Source organism: Malus sylvestris, chromosome 11 (genome assembly GCF_916048215.2).
Source record: "Malus sylvestris chromosome 11, drMalSylv7.2, whole genome shotgun sequence".
NCBI lineage: Eukaryota > Viridiplantae > Streptophyta > Magnoliopsida > Rosales > Rosaceae > Malus > Malus sylvestris.
In genome coordinates this window covers 35,842,519-35,868,796 of record NC_062270.1, presented here as the reverse complement: position 1 = coordinate 35,868,796, position 26,278 = coordinate 35,842,519, and the positions used below count along the sequence as shown (strand labels likewise).

The 26,278-nt window shown below is 37.4% G+C and overlaps 3 protein-coding genes across 3 annotated transcripts; 2 read left to right on the top strand and 1 right to left on the bottom strand.

The window, feature by feature from the left end:
- Positions 1 to 6,656: 6,656 nt before the first annotated feature.
- On the top strand, positions 6,657 to 7,809 carry LOC126589922 (olee1-like protein). The gene is made up of 2 exons (XM_050255369.1): positions 6,657 to 6,912; positions 7,355 to 7,809. The coding sequence occupies exons 1-2, from the start codon at positions 6,744 to 6,746 to the stop codon at positions 7,684 to 7,686; spliced, it is 501 nt and encodes a 166-aa protein (XP_050111326.1). The 5' UTR covers positions 6,657 to 6,743; the 3' UTR covers positions 7,687 to 7,809.
- Positions 7,810 to 10,250: 2,441 nt separating this feature from the next.
- LOC126589921 (ubiquitin-conjugating enzyme E2 35) lies at positions 10,251 to 14,257 on the top strand. Its single transcript, XM_050255368.1, has 8 exons — positions 10,251 to 10,409; positions 10,678 to 10,705; positions 10,923 to 11,009; positions 12,278 to 12,336; positions 13,310 to 13,351; positions 13,448 to 13,521; positions 13,743 to 13,840; positions 13,950 to 14,257. Exons 1-8 carry the CDS (start codon positions 10,374 to 10,376, stop codon positions 13,985 to 13,987), a joined length of 462 nt encoding a protein of 153 aa, XP_050111325.1. The 5' UTR covers positions 10,251 to 10,373; the 3' UTR covers positions 13,988 to 14,257.
- Positions 14,258 to 20,885: 6,628 nt separating this feature from the next.
- On the bottom strand, positions 20,886 to 25,193 carry LOC126589920 (TPR repeat-containing thioredoxin TTL1-like). The gene is made up of 7 exons (XM_050255367.1): positions 23,840 to 25,193; positions 23,122 to 23,317; positions 22,832 to 23,013; positions 22,412 to 22,745; positions 22,100 to 22,304; positions 21,909 to 22,015; positions 20,886 to 21,784 (listed from the first exon to the last, which is right to left on the bottom strand). Exons 1-7 carry the CDS (start codon positions 24,769 to 24,771, stop codon positions 21,632 to 21,634), a joined length of 2,109 nt encoding a protein of 702 aa, XP_050111324.1. The 5' UTR covers positions 24,772 to 25,193; the 3' UTR covers positions 20,886 to 21,631.
- Between the last annotated feature and the right edge of the window lie 1,085 nt (positions 25,194 to 26,278).

Here is a 26,278-nt window from a genome sequence, read left to right as displayed (position 1 = left end):
ATTTATGGATCGTGCTTGGTTAATCTGCGATAGGCGATCCTTATGGCCATACATACTTAGGAGTGATCATGCTTGCTTAATCTGCAATAGGTGATCACTGCCTAACAGTTTCGTAGGTGTGACTTTGCTTGGTTAATCCGCTATAGGGGGTCACTACCTACTTAGTTATCTTGGTCCTGCTTGGTTAACCTGCGATAGAGGACTATGGTCCTGCTTGGTTAATCCGCGATATGGGACCAAATTTTCTATGGATTGTGCTTGGTTAATCTGCAATAGGCGATCCTTATATCTTTGGTATGGCCATATACACACACTTAGGGGTGATCATGCTTGGTTAATCCGCGATAGGTGATCACTGCCTAACAGATGCATAGAAGTGACTCTACTTGGTTAATCCGCGATAAGGGGCCACTTCCTGTTTGGTTACATATGTAGGCTTCGGCCGAACTGTGTCCCTCTAGCCCTAGTTTTTAATGCACATAATGAATGATGGTTTTTGGTAATCTTATGGTTTGAATTAGAAAAACTGTTAGATGTTTGGGTGACTCCTACGGAGTTTTCAGTGACTTGATTATGATTCCATAAAGCATGATTTTATACTTAATGTTTATAGAGTGTGATTAATGGTCTGTTTTAATTGAATATCACATACTTGTATTATTGTCACTCACCTGAGCCTCGCAGCTTATCTGAGTGTCTGATTTGCCAGTGTACCATTCCCATAATGTAGGCATGACTGTACATATGACAGGTTTGGGTAGATTACGAGAAACAACTTGATATTTTGGTTCCATTGAGTGGTCTGGAACCCGATGTTGTTGGATTCCATTGAGTGGTCCGAAATCCTTGCTTTCGCTCATTTCCATAAGATTAGTCTAGAACCCTAGATTCTAGTGAATGGGAATTACCCACAATAGATCTTGTGAATACAAATTAGAATTACCATGTTTATTACTCATAATCCAAGTAGGAAATTATATAGAGTTCCTTAGTTAAATTCGTGAAATAATATGTTATCGCATTGATTAATTAAAGTAATTAAATGTTAAGATCATGCATCTTTGATTCATGAATTGATTAATTGACTGGATTGTGGAATGACGTTGGATATGAGTTTTGTTTTTATGATTATTTTAGTTGATCAATGTTTCTAGAGAATAATATTGTGCATTATTAATTCTCTAATATGTTACACGCTATGAACTATGATTTTATGTGGGAAACATGATGATTTATGTGATGGATGAAGTGGAAACATTAATCGTCATGTGGAATTGTTATGTTGGATATCATTGTTATTGTTATGATTAGACTTGTTGATAAATATGGTTAGAGAGTATGATTGTGCTTCGTCGTTTGTTCTTTGGAATACTGCATGATATGTATTGTGGTAGATTGTTGGGACATAACGATTTATGTGATGAATGTTCGAGTGTAGTGAATAATGAACTACGAATGGCTTGATCCCTATTTAGGGTACGTAGGCAGTCTAACGAGGATGTTAGATGCAGCCATAAAGTCTACAAAGAATTATTGCGCAGTTGGATCTTAAGTTGTGTTTTTCCATTTCCCGAAGGCGGGGTATGTTAGAGTTACGAGTATTTGGTGATGTCACGTTTCGATCCTGGATGTACTTCGGGATCAGGGCGTGACAAGAACAATCCTTATATACTCAGTCGTATGCTTCATAAAAAAACTCAGGCCAACAACCCCCTTGACGTCATCAACAAACTTGGCATACACATTTATATCTTCGAGCAGATCTGGTTTCAAGAGTGCACAAACCTCAGCAACTTCCCCGAAAACAAACCTGGTGGATTTCTCACAACTGCACGTATGAGCAGTCTCATTATTCTCGGTAGCAGAGTGAACGGGTTTTGGCACCATTTTAGCAGGCAGATGCACCTTGTCACTCTTCATAGTAATAAGTCTCTCTAAAGGTGAACCAGACTTAACCCCAGACAGACGTTTTGGCACAAATTTCAACATTGAAGGCACAGATGAACGTTTACGCTGAGCAATCCTATCAACAATCGAACTAGCCATATTTGGAACGGTAGGTGTCACCGGTACGGATCTAACAGCCTCATCATTCTCACATTTGGGGGAAGTTAAGTAAATCACAAGCTTGGGAGCAATCGACGAACCTTCATGAACAGTGGAATAAGTCTTTGGCTTTTTCTCAATCGGCATCTCTTGAGCAGGCAGGGAAGGTCTCTTTTTCCCACCTTCACTTACAGTGGGCTCCACAACGGTGATTGGACGAGCTAATACCTCCGCCTTGATCTGCTTTATCTCCTCTTTTTGGGGGCAGCCCACCTTTCTCCCGACGAAGAGGACTAAGCAGCTAACACCACTCACATTACTCAGAGATGATACACAGAGCGACATGCATTTTCTTCATGTCTGGAGAAGTCTTAAAAGTTGAGCTAAATTCCGAATCTACACAAAATAGCAAGAGACAATCAGAAAATTAGAGAGCAGCTTAGCGCAAATACAAAGCAGCCGAGAGATTAAGCAGCCTACTTACCAGATATGAAAACCGTTGGAAAACGTAGCTCGAGAGAAGAATCAGACTCCCATTCTCCACTTATCTCCAAAGTCTTATTGGCCCAATCATGATCCTCATTGCTTGGATGATCGAAAAGTCTATGGTGAGATTGCAGCTGCCCAACTTCCTCGATATGGCCTATGTCAAAAAAGTACCAAAATCCATTGACGATTAGATCTAAGTCAAACGGGGGCACATCTCATGCAGCAGAGCACTTATTGGAAGAAATGTGGCATAGAAAAAGTAAACCCCAACACAAAGTAGTAGAGGTGAAACTTGATGGCTCTCTGAGCCCCATTGCACAGCTCACGGCTACTACCATCCTTAACACGCTTCACACGCACTCCCAACGGAATAGCATGCCTATATGCCTCAAGGAAGCCTCTAAACAAGTCATCGGAGCTAATTTTAAAGTGAGCAGCCTTGAAGTAGCCAACCTTGCTCAAAGACCCACCTTAACGATACAATGACGGCACACCATCATCATTCTTATGGCTCGAGAAAGATATGCTTAAGGAAATTCTACAAAGACGCGAAGAAAATTTGTAAGATGGTTGCTTTAAAAAATTAAAAAAAAAATGTGCAACAAGCCCCACAGCCCAAAAAGGTTTATTGGCCTCTTTCTCTTCTCCCTTACACATATGGGCCTAAGCCCAGCAAAAAGAAAAAAAGGAAAGCAGCTCACGGCCCAAGATAGCTCAGGCGGGCAAAACCCAGCGGCCCGCAGCCCACTCTATCTCCTCTTATACAGGCTCGAGCCCAGTATTCAAAAAAACAAAAAAGGAAGGCATCAAGCTTCACGGCCCAGGCACATAGGCCCAAACCGCAACGCCCAAGCCCCTACCAACCACATGCCAAGCCCGCGCCGCCAATCGTCGGCCCGAGCCGAGCCACTACCGTGCCAAACCCACGGAGCCACCTCACGGTAGCAACTGTACCGTGGCCTTTCAGCCACCTTTTCATACCTTCTCAACCTCTGTTAAGCCAAATTTCAAGCCCTAAGGATCCTAAAAAAATTAAGATGACAAGGAAAATTAAATTTTTCTTACCTTGAAGCAGCGTGAAGACGAAGCAAGCAACGAAAGACTATTCTTTGCCCGGGCAAGATGTAGAAGATTGCTAGGAGAGGGAGAACAAATATCCTTTAAGCTTTCTCTCTCTTGCAGGAAAAAATAAATCGCTCTTCAAAATTGATTTAATAATCTACTTATGGTAGACTTAAATAGGCTTTGAGAGAAATTTATTTCCCTTTCCTAGAAGGATCTAATTTCCAATTAAAGATGGAATCTACATCAAAACAGTAAACAACCCTAAGTTTCCCAAAGTAAGAAGATCTCTACACCTGTTGTCCTTTCCTGCGAGCAGCCCAATAGGTGTGGGGGCATTTGTGGAGCCAAAAATAATCGAGAAAAATATGGAGGTGACACGTGAATTCTAGGGTTAAAAAGACAAAATTACTCTCGAGGCACACCGAAGCTTCTACGCCCGAGCAGCGGACAATTATCACTCAATCAAGGTCAAAAGTGATCAAAATAGGTATTTATTCAAAACTTATTTCATCCATCCTCATCAAATCCTCCCCACAAGGTAACCTCCAAATATTCATTCAAAATATGATTAATTACCTAAATTAATTAATTTCCTAATTGATTGTAATTAATTAATTTCCTAATTGATTGCAAGATATTATGGTGACATAATATCTTGCAATTACACCCTAAAACCACTAAATGTGGCTGGTTCCCAACTCTTCAAAGGGGGCCGGCCACACCCCTATAAATACCACTCCATTTCTCCAAAAACCTAAGTCGAATCCTCTTGCAAAATTCTCCAAACACTTTTCCTAGGGGTGGGTTCGGTTTAAATTGGTTCGGTTTTTTGCCAAAACTGAAACCAAACCGAAATTTCAGTTCGGTTCGATTTGGTTCATTTTTTTTTCGGTTTGGTTTTTTCCGGTTCGGTTTTTTGTTTTTTGTTTTTTTTCAAAAAATGAAAAACATTGAAATTTTAAATTTTAACATATCCAACACAATCATAACATAAGCATTCTAACTAGAATCAAAGACAATGAAAATAAACATTTAAAGTTAAACTAAAATCATCAATCAAGTCTTCCAAAGTCCAAACTAACAACCTCACAACACAAAAATCGTACAAATGACTTAGAAAAGTTAAATTGTATGATGTTGTTCAAAGATCAGGGTTGTTTGCTTGTAACTGCATGTTGACAACTTGATTAGTAAAAGTAATGCGTTGGTGGATTTATTTAGTGTGTGTTGGATTCTTTTCCATCACAAATTACCCAAGTAATTTACCCAAAATAAATGTTTATGGATTCTGTTACATGTTATATGAGAGTAGATTTGGAAAAGAAAGCTGGGGCAGAAGTAGACAGTGCTATGGAGATGGATGTAGGTACTTCAGGAGAAGGTTTGGTTCCGGAACCTTATATGGGGGAGAAATAATAGGTTAGGGTTTAGAGTTTTTATAGGCCTTTTTTTAATATTTTAAGCTTAAAGTTTGGCAACACATTGGGTTTAGCACATTTTAACTTACAAATTGGGTTTAGAAAATAATACCCAAAACAAATAATTAAATAAAAAAATTAATTTAATTAATTCGGTTCGGTTTGGTTTCGGTTTCTAGATCACTAAAACCAAACCGAACCAAAAGAATTCGGTTCGGTTCGGTTTTTTCAATTCGGTTCCGTTTTTTCGTTCAGTTCGATTTTTTCGGTTTTTTTCGGTTTTCAGTTTTTTGTACCCACCCCTAACTTTTCCCTCAAAATTCTAACTTTGACATCGGAGGATCTTCGGCCAAAGCCCCCCCTCCTCCCCCACATTCATCATGGGCGTGTGAGGCTCTTGGCCTTGACCTAAGGTGTTAATTGTTTTTGTAGGTGCATTTTCATCCAAGAACAAGAATGAAAAAATTTGCATCCACAACATCCCCCATAATGTCATTTGCAACAAGTGAAGAACCATTCAAGACGCAGACAAGATAGCGGACATGAATCAGCACAATCATATTATTTTCCAATTGGGAGAAAGGAAAAATTCGAATTTGTAGAAGGAAAATCTGCTTGCCTTCCATTGTCTTTCCCATAAACCAGAGCAGTGCTCGCACAGACCTGAATCTTTGCTCCAAGCTTAAGCAGTTCTCTTACTAGAAGAAAGCAGGAACATATAAGAGAATATCTCAATGCACGTAGTACAAATTTGTAAGCAATATTATCGGTTTCCCAAACATTGAACAACAAGAACGAATGTCAAAGCCAAGAATACAGGGGACAGAAGTGATAACAATTTTCCTCCTCGTACCCTTTCAATACCATAAAGAACCAACTCAAGGGGAGGAAAATTAAACTGAAAAAGCCTAAGGTTGCCGCCAAGTTCTTCATTGGCTACTTCACCTAATTGAAGTTCTCTTTTGTTTTCAAATTTTTTGTTTTTTTATTTTTTATTTTACGTTCTATCCTTTTCTTTGTTTCAAGATTTTGTTTTTGGGATCATATACTTTCTAGTTCTGCCGAATTTGCTAATCTTTATTTTTTTTTTATACGATAGATTTGTTAGATTAGATGTTAAATTAGGAAGCCGACATTTCTTAATGTTATTTTCCTTATAAAAACGTAGGCATCAAATTTGTAAACTATGAGAGTTGAACATGAGATATTTCATTTACACATAAAAAGAAATATCCTAGACTACCAGCGCATACAATGTGTTTTACGTTTTAAGATCCAATTGATCGTTAGAGATAATAGCTTTCATGTAAAATACTCAAATCTTCTTGTTCATTTGAAATTTGAAAAATGTATTACAAAACATTGGTATTCTCAATTTACCAAATGTTTGAAGTTTGAACAATGACTTGTCAGATTTCAGACCAAAAATCCACCTCATGCAATCCTAACATTTGTATTCTCCCCTTATCATTTTGTCATTTTTTTTTTTTTGTCAAATTTTAGTTGAAAGGGAAAAAATTGCGGAAAATAACAAGTAATTTGACTCCCTCACCGTACTTTAAAATAGAAAGTCCAACAATTACCACACAATACTAACCAACCCTAATTTCTTTCACTTATAAAAGACCCTGGTTGCCTTCAAGAAACTTAACACGAGGGGGAACACCAAACACCATATATAATAAGGAAACAAGAAATTCATAACGCCAGTCGAGGGGAAATAAAATGGCCAAGGCTTCGGGTATCGCAGCACTCTTCGTTACCTTGTCCTGCTTCTACTCTCTGGCATACGCCACCACCGGTGCCGACATCGAAACTCTATTTGTGGAGGGTAAGGTGTACTGCGACCCATGCCGCGTCCAGTTCGAGACTAGACTCAGCACACCCCTCGACGGTAAGTAGTATAGTCTAACTAGTAGTTACATACACATGGGGCTCGTAATCAATTGGTTAATCAAGAGCATCCACCTCTGCACTTGAAGTCCCGATTTATCCATTCATATCAAAATTACATACATATTCTGTTTTGTCTATTCATCAGTGACTCCATATATTAGGCTTCTCAATTTTCTTATCACAAATGATCAAACGTTCTTTGGTTTATGAAACGAAAGGAAGATGGTTTTATGTGAAGGTTATTTGTTCCTCAAAGTGATTTTGTCCCTCAAACTTGAAGGTGTCTCTTTTTCTTTAAACAAACTATATTTCAGGGTATGAAATTGAACTCATAACTACATAGTAAATATTCTAACCATTTGAGCTGCAAGTTCTTTCTTTAACGTAATACCGTACTATCCACGCATGTGTTTATATTAAAAATAATTGCATGCATGCAGGTGCTACGGTAGCCTTGGAGTGCAGAAGCCGTGAAAATGGTACAATGGTATACACACTCGAAGGCAAGACCGATAAGAATGGCATCTACAGTCTGCCCGCCGACAAGAACTTTGAGGAGCAAATCTGTGAGGTGAGGACCGTGAGCAGCCCTACCGGTGATTGCGCTGACCACTTCGACATCGAGAAGGCTAGGATTTTGCTCACTCACAACAATGGTGTGAAGGCCATGGCTCGCTACGCCAACCCCCTTGGGTTCATGAAGAAGGAGAGTACAACAGAGTGCGAGGCAGTTCTTAAGGAATTGTTCCCCGAGGAGACTGAAGATGAATAAAATATATGATCATGTATAACTGAACTCTCCGTCCTCATTACAATGTAAACTACTTAATTATATAATATTCATGGGAAGAAATATAACCATCCCAATATCTAATCATACACCATTTCTCTACAATTTTTTACTTTTTTGGTATTTAATTTTAGAAGAAATTTAAAAGAAAAAAAAATTAACGTGGGAGTCGGAATTAGAAACACTCAATCAAATATGACCAATAATAGAAGAAATGTTTTCAATGTGTTGGTCCGTCATAATACAATTGGTTGAAAATATTTTTTTATCAAGTTTCCAACCAATATTATTACACTTGGTGTACCAAAACGTATTCCCTACACATTCAAAAATCTCTCCAACAATAGGTTTAATTTTTATATTAGTGGACTAGTTAATTTGACCAAAAATGACTGGATGCTTTTATTTATGTTTTTGGTTTTGGTTTTGGTTTTGGTTTTTATAATTATGATTTGTATACAAGCTTTCATGCCACTCAAATTCAAACATTTTGTTTTTTTCCCTCCGCTTATTGATATACAAGAAAGATCGAACTTGTGGACGCCATTAATTGAACACTCGAAATAGGAATTTAATTGGGGGGTGTTCTAGGATTTCACACTTTTTGTGCGACCGTCCGAGTTTGTTTTCTAATGTTATTTCCTTCCATTATATTATCTTCAGCTCTCTCTACATACATTGGTGTTGTAACAAACAAGCATTTGCTCTGCAATGTACATATAATTTGTTCACAAGCATCGTAAAGTATGATAACTACAAATTTGTTTACCATTAAAATACCGATCATCAATATCATTTTAGAAAAAGGACAACAGGGAAAAAAAGTTTCTGATATGTGTAGGATATCAAGTTATTATAACCACACAATTTTTTGTGTGTCTTGTCATTCGTCGCTTAGGGTTTAACTCTCGGCATTTCGCAATCAGTAAAATAACTGCAGCTTAAACTAATCAATCTGCTTGAAATAGAATACAAAGCATTGCAAAGGGGAAACTTCAGTCGATCCAAGCCTCAGAATTTTGTTAAATCTAGCAGTTGATCAAATCAGTGTTATTTGCCAATCAGAAAGGCCGACGAAACTTAAGCGTGTTTGTATGTTTGAACGTGAGAATAATCTTTATGAGTTTCTGTACCTTTGCATGTGAAAAGTACACAGAACTTGCATGTATATGATCTGTGAATGATGTGAAGGGAAGTCGAACTTTGGTGTTTGGATTGCTCTGTATTTTTCTACAACTCGAGGTGATCAGAAAGAGGTACAATACAAACCATACTCGAAGAACACAAAAGGCAATCGTATCTTATTTGTTACTTCAGATTTTGCAGTATATAAGATTGTAAAAATCTACTAGCTAGAGATTGTAATTTCTGCACTTTTTTTTTTGTTCTGCACATTCTTGTATATTTTCAGTTTTTGAACAAAATAAATCAAAGAAAATTAAGAAACAAAAATGAATAAGGATGTGATTGCACAAAAATAAAAAATGAGTGTGCAATAATCAATCATGTTCAGTTACCAAACAGATAATGCTTGTGCCTCCTTCATGGAGAGACTTATTTGTTCTACTACTTATGATTAACGAACTTTTATCATCCGAACATCATAGTTATAGTCGTTCATTCTACTTTATCATCATCTAAAAATCATATATGCAAAAAGTTATTCAATTTGGAGAATTTTGTCATTCATATGCATAAAATAAATAGATGGTTCATCATGAGAATGTTACTTGTTACCAAAACTGTTAATAGGTTTAACACGTAATGATGACTAAAAGATCTCGAAATTGAATGATTTTTTTGCAGATGTCTTTAAATAATGATAAAAAGAATGACCATTCTAATTACGGTATTCGGACAATAAAGATTTGTTAATCATAAGTAAGAGACAAGTAAATCCTCATAAGAAAACACAAGCATCATCCTATTTATAATCACTCGCCATAATCGTCTCCTCAACCCTTTTCCCATTAGTTCCAAATCATTTGGCTTATAAAATTTTTATTTAAAAATTTAATCTTCCTAGTAATATCCTTTTATGTAACAGAACGACTAGCAATTAGCCAAGATGGAGACAAAATGGTGGCTGAAGCATAACGAGTCCTTTAATAAAATCACCAAAATAAGCATCAAACCCTCCTGTACTTTCTGTTTATGGATCCCTTTTTGACAATTTAAACTTTGAATCAAATCGATCAATTATAAATTTTGCAAGTGGTGAATTGCACTCAACCTTATTACGTTTCAGGTTTCGTTAATACAGATTAAGATAAAATGTCGCTTGTTCTAACATAACTATTTAACTACTTTCAACCAAATGAAGAAAGCAACTAAACTGATTACTCATTTACAAATTTGTTGGGTTTGCACAAAACTCCCCAAAGCCGAAAACGAAAAGGATAATAAACAAATTAAAAGGAAAAAAGATGAATAAAATAGAAGATAATAATTTTATGAAAGAGAAAATAAGAGAGAAAGAATAATAAACAAGTCAAATCATTCCCTTTTATTTTATTTTTCAAGGAAATAAAAAAAACACGTACAATATTCGTAAACCGAGTGCTTTATTTTGATCACTTCTTCGTCCTAGTGAGGGAAAGGAAGAAAAGCAATCTCTCTCTCTCTCTCTCTGCAAAACCCTCATTGCGTAGTCTGCAATCGACCTTCGAATGGCGAACAGTAATCTTCCCCGACGAATCATCAAGGTTCGCCCTTCAATCTTCTTGGCGATCCCTCTTTTAATTTACCTCTCACCGCTCTGTATGCGTCCCCTGAAACGAAAATTTAAAAAGTTTGAATTGGTTTTCTTTTTTTGTGGTAATTTCATCCAATATTTTTACTGTGATATGTGCCTCAAAAGATTGGATCTTTATATAGAATTTCGTAGCAACCAAATGGGGATTTAGGGTTTTGTGGTTTTGATATTTGGGTAATTTTTTGACAATTTTTGCTTTTGGGTTTCTGATCCAACAGGAAACTCAACGTCTCCTTAGTGAACCTGGTAAGTGATTCATTCTTTCCCACTAATTATTTGGAGCTGGAATTTGAAATTGTGGTTAAAGTTATTTTCGATTGTCTTATAAAGCAATTCAAATGTGAGCGTGATAGTATTTTTAGGCTTTAGATGTAATATAAGTTTGCTAGTTTTGTTGGGGTTTTATTTCTAAAGGGTTATTTGAGGTTTGCATACTATTTGATGCCGTGAAATGTGATTACAGCACCGGGAATTAGTGCTTCACCGTCAGAAGACAATATGCGATATTTCAATGTGATGATCCTTGGCCCGACACAATCTCCTTATGAAGGTATATATAACAGGACTGACTTATTTGTGGAATACGTTATCTACGAAATCCATACCTGGTTGGTTATCATTGTTTGAAATCTTTTACTTGTTTGAGTAAATTTCAAAAAAATGCATCTACAGAAGGTTTATTATTTGAAATGGTTTTATATGCACAAATTTATAAGTTTGAGCTCTACATTAGGATTTCAAGCGTGATGGAACTCTGATTGGGGGAATGATGACTTATTATTGTTTGGATGTTTGTGTTCGTGTTGTTTTATGTGAAAGTGAGCTGGAACAAATTAAGGACTTTGTTGTATGTCAGAGTATTTTTGAGGGATGACTAGGAGGTTGGATCGTTTTGTTGAGCCACATAGTGGTTAGTGATCGCTGAAGGTTTTATCTTTGAGATTATCATTACTCGTGTACGAAAAGAGTTTCTAATGTAATAAGTGGAGTTCCCTGGGATTACATTGTGCTGAGGGGGCATAATCAATCTCCCTTACAGTTTCTAGACGAAGTATATATATAGACAACGTCATGGAGCGACTAGTGATTTTTGCAATATTCCCAAGGACTAAGTACAGCAAAACAGGAATGCTTTGGATTCAGTTGCAATGGATGGCTAGGAGGAGATCATGCTACTAAGAAAGGCAGGCTAATTGAGGAGATGATGTAGTAATCATCCCTAAAATTGGTGAGAGTTATATCTCACCTTGGCAAATTTGTATGTCGCTCATACTGTGCGAAAGTGTAGTCCGTTTATGTACCGCCTGTCTATCTAATATATGTTTGTTGGCCTGTTAGAGGGGTATAACTTTGACATCAAACAACTGTGTGTCAATTACAATAAACCAAGCTAGATTATTGAAGATAGCCCTTCTAGCCAGTCACCACTCCGCTATTTTAAATATTAACCAACCAACAATTTCAGTGTATACAACAACAACAACAACAAAACCTTTTCTCACTAAGTGGGGTCGGCAACAATTTCAGTGTATACAACTGGAGAAAATTTCTCTTTGCATTTGTGCCAGGTGACAGTACACTTTGATTTGTTTCAGCTTGAGAGAAATGGTAGCCTTATTTATTCTTATATGCTGTTATATTTGCCACTTGGTTACTACAGTTTATATTCTTAGTCAGAAACATAACTATCAAATGTCAGTTTTAGGAATGTAATATGGGTTAACATGGCTCCTTTTTCTTGTTATTCCTATGCTTTCTTTTCCGTCACTTACCAACATAATTGGTAGATTTATCATCATATATTTTGTTTCATTTCAGGAGGAGTTTTCAAGTTGGAACTCTTTTTGCCTGAAGAATATCCAATGGCTGCTCCAAAGGTACTTTGATTTGAATAGCACAATCTCAAACAGCTAAAAGATTGAGGGAGAGTATGAAATAAAACATTTCAATTGACAGAAGCACTTTTAATTCTTGCTTCAGATATCTGGAGTTATACCCTTATTTGATAAAATGGGTTTTATCTTCACAGTTTTTGTTCCTCGGTTGTGATGGATTTCATCATATTTTTTTTTTCATTTGTATGATTCTCTCGTCGTGCAATCTGATGACACTTTATGGGGTTCTGTGCTTTTCTGTTATGTGTGGTTTTTGCCTACTGTAGCTGTATGTGTTTTGAGAACTTTTCTGAAACAGGGTAGTCTTTTAAAGCCAGGTATTCTATTTACTGATGACAAATTGTTGTTTGGTATGTGTATATATAATGCATTTGGGGTGGATCTTTAGGATCTCAGAGGGAATTCTTAATGTTGCAAAAGATAAAGAAGTTAAATAGCTGAAGTCATTTGGCTTTTATGAATAAATATTATTTTTTATTTGACACTCTTTTGACAACTGTGATTCTTATCGTTAATGATTTATGGACTGGAATACTTTCAAATTTTATTGAATATATTGCAAGTATTGATGATGATAGAACATTGGTTAATAGTTGTACGTGGATGGTGTTTTAGATTTTGAAAAAAAAACACATTCCAAGAATAATTTGCATATTTTCATCTTTACTGGCAAATGTTGTCAATTGTGGCATGCTCACATAGATGAAATTTGGTAGCGTGCGGTTGAATAGTTTGCTGGCCTTTCCACGGAATGCCAACATGGTACCCGAAATTGTTAAAGACTTCCTAAGGCAACTGGTTGTCGTTGTTTATTGATTTTGTGTATGTGTAAGGATGTGGTTTCGGTCTTGCAGTGTAAGGCTCCAGTTTTTCTTCCTTAAGCATGCCCCCAGACGTCCTAACATTCTTTATTTTATGTCGATCAAGTAATCATTTTGTTTTTCCGTTGTATCAGGTTCGATTTCTCACCAAAATTTATCATCCTAACATTGACAAGGTAGGCTGTGCGTATGGTTTTTTTCCCCCATTCCTCTCACTTTCAAAGGTTCCCCAAATAATTTCATGCCTTTCATGCACGGTTTTCTTAATCCAGCTGGGAAGGATATGCCTTGATATTTTGAAAGATAAGTGGAGTCCTGCTCTCCAGATTCGAACTGTACTTTTGAGGTATTATGCTTTCATATTGTCTTTGTAGTAAATCTATACCTGTTCCGTGATCAAAACAAAACCGTACATCCGTGTGTATCACAGGGTAAAATATCACAATAAATTTTAGTGAAGGTTCATACGCCTGTAATGTATGGTTATATCTTTTTTTGAGTTCATATCCTTTTTAAGTTAAAATTGAAACTGAATTATCAACAATGTTGCTATCTTTTTTTCCCTAGTATTCAGGCACTTTTGAGTGCCCCAAACCCCGATGATCCGCTCTCAGAGAACATCGCAAAGCATTGGAAATCGAATGAGGCTGAAGCTGTTGAAACAGGTGTGTTGATCGCTCGCTTGTCTTACTATTGGTTTCCCCCAGCTTACCCTATTATTCGAATGTCAATCAACAACTTTGAAGCTAATGCATTCTTCCTCGATCCTTGCAGCCAAGGAATGGACCCGTTTATATGCAAGCGGTGTGTAATGGCATGGCGAAGGTTCATCGTTCCCTAAAATAACATTAATGCAATATATGCTGTTCACTGTCATTTTAAAATGGAAATTTGGATGAATTGATGTTTGTTGGAATATTGGAAGTTTAATGTTCGCAAGCTACCGTTTGCTGCCTGATAATTGTTCCATTTCTTTCGGAAGCTTGTCTGTGAACCCTGTATGATCAAGGATCATCTTCGGTCTCTAACGACGACTGTGAGGTTTATTTTAGGCACTCAAGGTATGGATTTCTGTTTATCAATATTGTGAATATTCCTTTCTAATTTTCTTTCTCGTTTTCCTATGTTTGAAGAAGCACTATTCCCTATCGGGTATGTCTGCAATTTATCGTTATCTTTTCGGTTGCATGGATTAGATTGAATTGGATAACTCACAAACCGCATCTCACGTTTGATAAAATTTCACTTCTAAACCATAATGAGTAATTAGACGGGAAGGAAATATGTCGCGCGTAATCCATCTTCTATAGGAATGTTTGTTTTCCTCACGTCTTTCTTTAGCCTGCTACATTTATCAATCCAATTTAATCGAATTCTGAGCACCAAGAGCCCGCGGATTCTAACCTTTAGAAGGAGATAAAAGTTTACTATATTTCGTATCCTTTGTCTCTCTCGTCACATGATGTGTTATGCCAACCAAATCGGTGATTCAAGTCAAATGATCGATTTTATACATGATTCGTATTGGGCCTGGATGTAACGGACTCGATGGGCTCAAGCCTTGTGTACGTTTTGTGTTTGTTTGAGTTTGGGCCTCCAACATACCAAAAGGAGAAAACAAAACAAAATTGAAGATTGTACCAAAAACAACCAAAGACCAATAAGACTAGGCGTGTACTATCTGCACATTATTTTTACTTCTCACCCATTCCTCTTAATTCTAGATCGTCGGATTGAATGAGTTGAAGGAGATCAAATGATAAAAATTAAAATGGAGTGTGAGGGAAGTGAAAATGGGTGGATGGGTCGATAGCACCACCCTAAAACCTAAGGGTTGTCCCTTGAAAATCGTTCTCGTTAATAAATTTGTATTCAACCACCATCGTTCATCATTCGTCTTAAAGGTTTTAATATAGGGAGTTTTAACGAAAAGTCCGCGATACTGTTCACTTTAAAGAAAAATCATATTTTTACACTAAAAAGTCAAACCTAGTATTATTCATTTTACCCTTTATTTTGTTATTATCGTTAAAACTCAAAGTTTTCAAACCATTTTCATTAGTTTTCCTTTTAATATATGCCTTCTCTTAGCAAAGTCAAAACTAGTGTCACTAGATCAAATGATTGCAGAAATTTTGTGAAAAAGACGAAAAAAATAAGGGGTGGCATTACAATAAATGAAACTATACAAACGAAATAAGAATGTAGGATAGATCGAACTTGGGGTGTAAATGGTCAGATCGACTCCTTAATTTACTGGACGAATTCAACATAGCAATCAAAACTTGAAAACATCCACAAAACGACATGGTTTTCAACCCACAATTTCCTTGGGATTAGATCGCAAGGAACTCTAACCACAATTTTTGAGCATGAGTTCCACCGCTGCTCATTTTACGGCCCTAATTTGTAGGGTTTGGACACGTCACATGAAGGGTACCCTACCCCACACACAAAAGGCCAGACCATGCACGTACCGTCATCCATGCATCATTCATTTCACAGTTTCACTTTGGATCCTTCTCCTGCCCCCCTCCAGTGTTCAGTCCCACGCGTGCGCCCATCTCAACTTTGTTCTGGTTTTTGTTTTTCTTGTTTTGTTTTCGGTGATGTCGTTAGCACTTTAATAATAGAATATTATGTTTTTTCTTATATGACAACGTGATATTTTACTGTGTAAATATTGTAATTCCAATCCAGGATTCTCTTTATTATTTTTTTAAAATTCATTTTTGAAAAAATTTAGTCGATTTGGAGACTTTGTAGTCATCTATACGATACAAATAGGTTCAAATTTGGGTTCCGTTTGGTAGTTTAGTAATAAAAAAAACGTATGGTAAAACTAAAATATCTTCTTATTGCCTTCAAGCAAGAACTTTTAAAAGCAGCAAGTTATTTTTAAAAGCTACTTCATAAAAAGCGGAGTTGAGCCTTTAATGAATATTTTCAATTCATGTAATACCTTCATTGCAACTTCATACTCCAGTCTAGTGATATTTCTTTTCAGTTATAAGTAAACATCATAGGTTTGATTTTTGTCAAAAGTGAATTCGAACCAAATTATTATGACTAATCCATTGTGAGGTTTAGCCATCTCTCTCATTCCTTAGATTAGATAACATTGAATGCATTTAAGAAATACCTTCATTAATTTTTTTTAAACAAAATTATTTATCTTTTTACACATGTTTTGTCCATGGGAATTTTAACGAAAAATCCGCAGTATTGTTCACTTTAATGAAAAACCATAATTTTACACTAAAAAGTCAAACATGGTACTATTCACTTTACCCTTTATTTTGTCATTTTCGTTAAAACTCAAAGTTTTCAAGCCATTTTCATTAGTTTTCCTTTTATCCATTGGTGAACAAAACGATCGTCATCACCCACCACCACTGCCATTGCCACAATCAACGTTGCCGCCAACACTGCCACCGCCACTACATCCACCCTTACTACCATTGTTATTTCTACACCCCAACCACCACACTCCGCTATTGGCACTACCACCATACCCCTATTATTCCCGCTACAATCACCACCACCACTACCTCACCACCATTACCCCCGCCGCCGCTGTCGTCGTCACAACCCCACTATATGTCCATTTTTATAATTATATGCAAATACCATGTCAATTGTACATTAAATTTTACCAAATGCTTTTACACTACTTTTCATACTCACAACACTTTTAAAAATACAGTTTATCAAATACTCATTTGCTTTATATAATAGCTGAAGCGTTTAGATTATGACATTTGTATAGTAAAATAATGTCATGTCTTATTAGAAAAAAAGTAACTTCTCACATGTAAAGAGCCAAGTAATTCTAAGAATATTATCTACACTCCTCTTTATACATTCTCATTTTGTATTTGAGAAATGCTAATGGACTCTCTTAAAAGTAGGATTCTCCTTTAACTATCTGTCATCTCATTTTGTTGACAAAATATTTTATAACATTGACTCGGAATTGTTGTTAAGTTGTAAGGTAACAGAGTATAAAATGACCTTTTCGGAATGTGGATACACAAAAACAGCTCCCTTGATTCTTTGTCTTTTTGTGAATTTGATTTCATTTTATTTACAAAAAAAAATAATAGTAATAAATTTATGAGCCCGTGAGCAAAGTGATTCGCCGGCCGTTTTGAGCGCTGGTGACGCACCGACCGGGGAGTTTGAGAGTTGTGACGCACCACCAAACTGTCTCATCCACTCACTTGTCTTGTCTTATTTAACTCTTATTATTAACAACAATCATACGATATCACTGCATCAATACTGTCCCTACCACATATGTCCCCCTCTCACATTTCTTTTTCTTTTTAATTTCTTCCAAAGTTTGAAATAATACTTTTTTTTTTTAATTCTTGAGTTTTTTAACCAAAATAATCTCATAGATTGGTATACCTAATCACTTGATCTTACTTAATTCTTAACTATAAAAATTGATAAAAATGGTACTGAGTTAGTCGACCGAAATTATTTTAGTCATTCTGTGAAAATTTGTCAATATCCTTATTAAGTGGAAGGGTTGGTTTGACAAGATACACTTAAAAGATGGTCACGTGATCGGCTACATGACAATTTAATATTGACAAATTTTTCACGAAATGATCAAAATGATTTTCGATGGACAAACTCAATGACCACTTCTCTCGATTTTTATTACATAGTAAGGAGTTATGCTAACTTTAAGGACCTTTTAATCAAAAACCTTTAAAATGGATCGCTTTCAAAACTAACTTTATCTATAATTTTTTAATTGAATGATTTTTGTTCATCTGACTTGAATTTAGAACTCTTTTGTCAACATAATTTAGGTCGAGTTCCACTGATCATCTTGCGTAACGCTTTCGTTAAAATTCAGATACTTGTGCAATGTTTGATAAATGGTTGCACAAGTTTTTTTCTATCCCTCACAAATCTACTTTTTCTATTTTCGTCTACCGGTTAAAAACAATTTTAGTTATTAAAAACGCATTTAGCATTGCCAGAAGCATTCCAAAACATATCCTAAACAATTCGCTCTACAACGCATTCACATTTTATATGTTTCCCTTCACCTAGGGATAGTCCCTAATCAGAAAGAAAATGAAAAGGATCCTCGCTAGATCCTTTTCCTAGGGATCCTAGAGATCCCGTGATCGTGATCGTTCATCATATATCGTGTTATCAGTTTTCGTTAGGTACTATTTATATTTAATTTTAAATTTTAAATTTTGAAATATTTCTAATTGTAGGATATATGATAAACGGTTACGATCATGGGACTCCTAGGAAAATGATCCGGCGATGATCCTTTTCCAAAAGGAAAAGGTTGTATACAAAAGAAGAAATAAATTCAAATCCATTGCGATTTGCGACGGCACGCAAAGGCAGAGTCCCTAATCACAATCAATGCCTTCCCAAACATAACAATCAATCAAAGCTTGTTAGAAAGTAACGTTGAGAAGGCAATAGGCCTACTTAGTGCGGTGGTCGCCGTCAGCGCCAGCCGCCCAACCGCCCTCAGACACACATTTGATATTAGCACCCACCACATACCTTTTGGAATTTATAATCAGACTGATAAGTTAAGTTGTTTATTGGGTAATTAATACGTGGCCTCTTTGGGAGGATGACTTACATATACAATGGTCCATCGTCACGTCGCATTTTAGTTTAATAAACAGATTTGCTATTGTTCACCAAAAAATAAATAAATAAATAAATAAATTTATTGTCATTGTGGCATTCAGTTTTAAAAATACAATAATACAATGTTGTTTACTTTTTCTCCATCCATCTAACATTGCATTACTGAACCAGAATGTCACCTAACACTAAACAACTTGCAAATGTTCCTCAGATAAAGATAGCACCGTCAACCTCCACCGCAGATCTCTGCTACTCGCCCATCGCGCGTATCTCTTGAGCAATGCACTTTGGTATTTGGTGATTATTAAAGTACATTTAGCACTATTTGGTAGGATTACGAGAAGGTTTTTTGTGCAAGTGGCTTACTCACCCCCATTTTTCGTTCATCCAGCTTATTCATGGGTTCTTTCTCTTGATGATGATGACCGATTGGCAATGGTAGCGCAGCTGGCTTGGTGGAGTCTACATTCCTCCAAATCTAGGATTTTTGTTGTTATGAGCTTGCGTCTTTTTGGACTTTTCGATGTATTTGCTTTTAAACTATACTTGTATTTGAACTACCTTTGAGCTTTTTATTTCTTGTATTAATTTTTAATTAATGAAAGTTTTCTTCGACAGAAAAAAAAAAAAAAAAAAAAAAAAGAAGAAAGAAGAAGATGAAGATAGCAGCAGCTGCCGACTTAAATGCTCACATCCATGTCATGCAAAGCACTGTAGCGGTGGGTATCTCCTCTCTGTGCCCCACCCCAAATATTATGCCTTAACGCAAACAAATTGATATGATAATCAAATGATTAGCAACTAAGCACCCAATTAGTAGTTGGCTAAAAAGGAGGGACAAACAAAAGAATCCAATAATGAAAGAACATATCTGTGTAGGCCAATTTGTTTGGCTAAACCATTGTAGTTTAAACTATTATTTTGTCATAAAAAATTAATAAAAGGTCTTGCTGAATGAGAAAGAAGCATAGTATTTGGAGGTGTGCCAGTGAGTGTTACTAATTCACGTTTTATATTATAAGAAAAATGTAACACTAAAAAACTAACTCGTGTTATATCAAACTAATCATACGCGAAAATGAAACATAAGACTTTCCATTTACAAGTGAAAAAAAAAAAATATCACTTGACAATAGTGCTTGATGCCAATAAATATTATAATAATTTAAAATAGAAGCGGGAATGATAACATCGCATGACAGAGTGTCAATCGTAGCTAAAAGTTACCATTAAGGATGGCATTTAGTCACTTTTGTGTTGCGAAAATTTCTCCACTAAAGGAGGGGAATCTGGTTGAAGAAGAAAAGAGCATTGAATTGAATAGTTTGAACCACCAGGTCCATCCAATTCTTAATAAGAACACCTACGTTCATTAAACCCCACTTACTTTATCCCTTCTGCGGCGAGGTCAACAATTCCCATTAGGGAATAGTCCCCATAAACTGATCCTACCAAATCAGTTTCCACCGACACTCAAAACACGGTTTCTTACTGCTCTCTGCCAAAAACTAATCCCACCTCAATTTCTACCGTACTCCGGAGTATTTTTATATCGGGAGGGTTTAGCCGTTAGATCTTTAGTTAAAATACAATGATTGAGATTTAATGATTAAAAATTTAGAATAATATATACTCCAAAACACCAATCTCACCTGAGAAGATGCCAGGTAGTCGAGACTAGCATTAAGGCTAATATGTTGATTAATACTCCCTAGAATTCTTGAATTTTGTTAATTAAACTACCATGTGTCATACATCGCTAGATTGTTGAGAAATAAATGAGATAAGAGCCAGTTTGGGACCGCTGTAGAAGCGTTTTTCTACAGCGATAAGCACTTCTGACTAGGTCATAGAGGCGCGTTTTGGAGAAGCACCTCCAAATGCTTTTGTCAGACACTCGGATTTTTCGTAAGTTCAATGTTCTTCTATAACGAGCACTTCTAGCAGAAACGCTTGCGAGCAGAACACATGTATTGACTCAACGACATGATTGGATCATTTTAGATGCAGAATCAAGGTGGGAGAGAAGATGATACAGAATAGAAACAATGTAGAGTGAGAAACAAGGAAAGGAAAATATAAAAATTTTATTGTTGAATAATTGGTTTGAGAAAGAAACAACAATAATAACATATCCATCCTTCATTCACAAACTCAGTAAGTACCCACCACACATCCCAATCTCCCTCTCTTGACTTCCATTCTTTTTTTGTATATATCACATGTACAGATGATCCCCTTCTACACCCAGCAACCCACCCATCTCTCTCTCTCTCTCTCTCTCTCTCTCTCTCTCTCTCTCTCTCTCTCTCTCTCTCTCTCTCTCTACTTCTCACTCTCTCTCGCTCGCTCTCTTGCTCGCTCTCTCCCTCTCTCCCTCTCAAATATAACTAGAGGCAAATTAAACAATTGTACACAGTTTCATTTTTTTTTTCTTGGAAGTGGGGATCCAGGAACCAGGCCGGCCTACATCGGAATGAGAAATGAAAGGAGATTGAAGAAACTGCAAAACAAAATGGGAGGGAAAGAGGGCATAGGAGAAAGGAGGAACAAAGTGGAGCCAGAGAGCAATGGGGAATGAATGAATAAATGAAAACTGAACATGGAACACTAAGCTACCTCTCTGGGATCCACTGGCATAGGCTGCTAATGACATTATTTGGTGATTCCGATTATGTCACAGGTATCTGGTAATCCTTATATGGTGGGAGGTGGAACGGAATGGAAGTTCCTAACAAACTGGGGTGCGGGGTACCAACAGGAAAAACTCAAAAATCTGGCTGAGATGCAGAATTACAGTACAGTCCTGAGTTCTAAAAGCTATAATGCCTGACCGAGTGTTCCAACATATTGCAACTGGGGCGCACCATTTCCTTCACTCGGCTACCATTTTTGTAAATCTTGAATGTTGGTACAATCCTCACATTTTCGGCGTTCGCAACTGCTACGTTTTCTTCAATGTCAACCTATGATCCATGACCGTAATAAGTATAAAAACATTTATTCTCTTAATGTACTTTAGTAGCAGTCACAGGAGCATGCAAACTTCAGTCAAACTAGTATATGATAAACGTCAATCATCAATTTTACCTTGAGGAAATTTATGGATGGGTAGCGACCACAAAGCGTGTCCAGAAAAGGTGATACTTGCTTGCATTGCAAATCAGAGGCTGCTTTGAAATGGACCACAGAGACACCTGTAAATGCGATTTTTAGGCACTTGTGCAATGATGCAGGTGTAGAAATTAAAAGGTGACATAAGTATAGATGGGAAGGTCTACCTGGTAAAGATATCGCAGCTCTGAACTGCTCAATACCTAGTATTTCTTCCACTTCACCCCCAAACTTTATATTAGAAACTTCTTCCCCACGGGATTTTTTTAATGCAACTTGAGCATGAAACAAAGATTCAGCAACTTCATTGTCGTCAGGAAGCAACCTCCTCAAGACCTCATAATCTTTTACAGCCTCTACCCATCTTTCTAGCTGTAATACACAAAAATATAACAGGCTAAATTGCTTTTTTTTTTCAAAAGAAAATTATATGAACGGAAAAAAGAAGAGAAAATGAAAAGGTTTAGACATGCATTTACCTTGCTGTTTGAGGCAGCCCTTCGGAGAAGGGCTTTTGTATAATTGGGTATAATACATAAGGCTTGGTTGCAGTCTTCAATGGAACGCTCCCACATCCCAAGTTTAGACCAACAGGCTGCTCTGTTGCAATAGAGAACAGAGTTTGAAGGATCGAGTCTCAGACCTTCTCCGTATGCTGCACAAGCTTCTGTGAACCTTTCGGACTTGAAGAGATCATTGCCCCGGGCACGAGCTCTCATAACCAAGCGCACATTACTCAGCAGCACTGCAGTTTCAATGTTTCGGGGATCAATCTGCGCTGCTTTCTCAGCAGCAGTAACTGCATTCTCAAACCTGCAACACATCCATCATCTATTCTCACTCTCCACAAAACCCTTAACCATCTTATTTCGGATGAAGCCTAAAATCTTTAAACTCACCTTCCAAATGCCAATTCAATTTGGGCCAAGACAAAGTTAGTGTAAGCTTCAGAAAGCATTCCAAAGAACTTAGATTGTGAAAGGTTGGAATGAGTGTCTAATCTAGGTGTAGTCAATATGACTGATTCAGCATCATCAATTTGGTGAAGCTTCAAAAGTGCTTCCGCTCTACACATAGAGAGCTGTAAATTCAATTTGAACAAGTTCAGTATTTTGCTTATCTTTTCACTAAATCAAATAATACAATCCACATATACAGAACTTACAGAAACTCAGGAATCGACATTTACCTGAGGAGAAGAGTCAGCTCCGGAAGCAATAGTAGAATCACATTCCCTCAATACACTTCTCCAATCTCCTACACGACGGGAATCTGTACATTTTTTTAGATACTTCTCTACTGCCTGCAGTTTCTGTAACTCAGCTGGATCTGGCTGCAGCCCCGGAAAAGAAAGGTGCCTCCTGGAATTCTCGACCTGCCCTAACCTGCGATAGATAGGATTATGTCAAGTAAATTTCCTGCTACATTAAGCTGGAGAGAAATATTAAAATTCAATCCACCTACAACTCCATAAAACAGCTAAGAAACTGGATCCTAAGAATGTAAAACAAAATGAACCCAGAAAGTTTGAAACTACACCGAAAACCTCTAAGAAGCTTCCAATAATCTTAGATGTCGAGTAATTAGCAAACTGCAATACAACTATTCACACTTATCCAATTCAATCAATTACTAGATTGAATCGCGGAAATTGTATGCACGCATTAACTCTTGTGAAAATCAACATACAACAAGGAAGTAAAAGCAAACAAGAAAACACAGAAGAACCAATCAAAGTATCCAAATCGAAAGGGCAAACCACAGCAGATCCAAAGAACAAGCAAGTAGAGGCATTCTCAACAATGTTGACCAACTATTTAACAAGATTAACACTAACCCAATTCACTAATCACATCAGTTTCAGAGAAAACAACTGAGCTTTACTGCTTTACATCCCAACAACTCACCTAAGAAACAAAGACCCCAAACGCTGGTGAGCCCTGCCATAATTGGGATCCAACCTCACCGCCTCCTCGCATTCCCTCACCGCCTCCGTCAGACGTCCTAGACCCGTCAATGCCGCAGCCCGGTTGCTCCGGTAGGCAGCATTGGCCGGAGACAATGCAATTGCCCGATCGTACAAGCTCAAAGCCTCTGCAAAATGGCCTCTTCTGTACTTCTCATTCCCAGCTCTCTTCAACTCCTCGGGATCCACACTCACCATTGTTCTCTTCAACAAGTCTCCGCCACCGCCGCTACCCCTCGAACTCACGGCGCTCGCCCTCGAACTCAGGGAACTCGCCGCTTCAGTGCCACCGCCTTTAGCAGCCTGACCGCCCCGCATTATGCTCCCATGACCGTAATTCCCCGTACCCGAACCCAAAACGTCGGTTCTGGAGCTACGGTTCGGAACCATACCCGTTTTTAAGATTTTCCCAGATGGGCATATGTTCCCAGTGGGCAAAACACTTGGCGGCGGAGAGCTCACGGAGCTCTGACCCGAGTATATATGCGGGTGGGTGGAACCCGAATCGGATCTTGTATTACCCGGTTTGAAACTGCGGGTGTTTCCGGCTGATCGGACGCTTTCGGCGGCGGTGGGACTGCTCTCGCTAGAGCCGGATAGCTCGCCGGAGTGGTTGTTAGGGGCTGATTCGGCCCTTCTGGCAACTTGGTTGGGCCCATTTCGGCCGGAAACCGATCCTGAGGAGCTGGAGCTACTACTTGTAGCAGTGGCGATGCCGCCGCTCTGGCGAGTCCGAAGAGGCGAAACGGGCGAACCCAGATCGAGTTCCCGGAAATCGGGCTTGTTGGCTTCGCAACTCAGCGAGTCACGGAATCGATCGTTGAGCGAGTCGAGGCCGAGCTGGTCCGAACTGGGCTTCCCGGAATGCGACATTTCCGAAAACAAAAATAAAGTTCGTATCTTTTTTCCGATTTCCTCTCTCTCAATCAGTAAATTTCGGTTCTTTCTCTCTGGGTCGTCGTCTTCCTCAGCAATGTGTGGGTGTGAAGCTGCTCCGAGAAGAAGAACAATGACTGCTAGCAGAAACAGACGCAGAAAACCCCAGAAGCAGCAGAAGGAGAATAAGAGGTTCTGATGAAGACATTAAGGGGTAGAGAGAGAGACAAGCGAAGGGAAAAAGAAGCCGAGAGGGGGATCTCGTGATATAAAAGAAGGAAGCAAAGAATGAATGTGAGGGCCGTCCTTAGAGAGAGAGAGAGAGAGAGAGAGAGAGAGAGAGAACTTTTTTATTGATTGTTTTTTCTTCCCTTCTCTCTTCACCTGCTGCTTCACGAGACAAGTTTTGAGGCTTCTCTCCACTTCTCTTGTTTGTATTTTAACCCTAATTTTCCTCCTCCTTTTCTTCTCAATCTATAAATCTAAAACCTCCTCTTTTTTTTCTTTTAGCAAATGCGTCATTCACACTAAGAGGAAGAAGCGAGTTTAGTTTCAAAATATGTTAATAATAATACTATTTTAATTCAACTTTGCAAGAAAATCGAATATAAAATTTTTCATTTACAAACAAAAAGGAATATCATTAAATGATTTTTATGACACATATATACTGTTGCTCTAACGTCTAATATGAATAATAAAAAAATATTTAACTTTTTATTTGAATAAAATTATCTTATTAATACCGAAACACTACAGTATTGCACCGGACTATACAAATTCGTGGTTTATTTGTTTTTTTTTTTTTCTTTGGAAAAAGTAAAGTGATGGAGTACTCTTCCTCCAGGGGATGTGAGGAACAAACACAGACTGGTGACACCTGAGCATATTGGGGCTCACACTTTTTCATTACCTTTACTTTCTTTTCCCTTTTGTGAATAAATTGATTGACTTCACATTGGTTAAGGATTATTTTGTGCCATTTACAACCATACATAATTGCTTTAAGGCATTAGAATTGAAAGGTGACACCTTATACATCAACGCATTTTCCTTTCATGGTATACATAAACGAGTTTTATCCAATTATCTAGCTCTTAATCTACGTATATTTTATGTCTAACATTGAAACGGTGTAATAAACGAAACGAATATAATAAGTGCATAGAAAGGTGCACAAGAGGCTTTGACTAACTTCTATACATTACATCTACTATGTTGTTAAACTCAAGTTGGAGACAACACCAATTTTGGACCAATTAATAGTAGCAAGTCGTTGGTTTACCTCTACTAGATTTTGTCACGCATCAAAGCAGGATGATCGACATGTAGTGGACCGTTCATTTGTCTCTCTAAAATCTTAATGTGATATCAATCTATTTGAGCAGGCTAATTGTTTTATCTAACGGCCAACTCACTCAAATAGTTGGGAGAATGTTTGATGTTGGGTAGGTCAAAAGCCTAAACGTATTGAGATAGCAAGTGATTAAGTGCATGTTGAAAA

Excerpts from the sequence above, each read along its gene's own strand:
- LOC126589922 (XM_050255369.1), top strand. The coding sequence starts at position 6,744 with ATGGCCAAGGCTTCGGGTATCGCAGCACTCTTCGTTACCTTGTCCTGC. Across the intron at positions 6,913-7,354 it reads ACTCAGCACACCCCTCGACG|GTGCTACGGTAGCCTTGGAG; the intron begins GTAAGTAGTATA and ends GCATGCATGCAG.
- LOC126589921 (XM_050255368.1), top strand. The coding sequence starts at position 10,374 with ATGGCGAACAGTAATCTTCCCCGACGAATCATCAAG. Across the intron at positions 13,522-13,742 it reads ATTCGAACTGTACTTTTGAG|TATTCAGGCACTTTTGAGTG; the intron begins GTATTATGCTTT and ends TTTTTTCCCTAG. Across the intron at positions 13,841-13,949 it reads GGCTGAAGCTGTTGAAACAG|CCAAGGAATGGACCCGTTTA; the intron begins GTGTGTTGATCG and ends CGATCCTTGCAG.
- LOC126589920 (XM_050255367.1), bottom strand. The coding sequence starts at position 24,771 with ATGTCGCATTCCGGGAAGCCCAGTTCGGACCAGCTCGGCCTCGACTCG. Across the intron at positions 23,318-23,839 it reads TTGGGGTCTTTGTTTCTTAG|GTTAGGGCAGGTCGAGAATT; the intron begins GTGAGTTGTTGG and ends TATCTATCGCAG. Across the intron at positions 22,016-22,099 it reads AGCTGCGATATCTTTACCAG|GTGTCTCTGTGGTCCATTTC; the intron begins GTAGACCTTCCC and ends TCGCATTTACAG.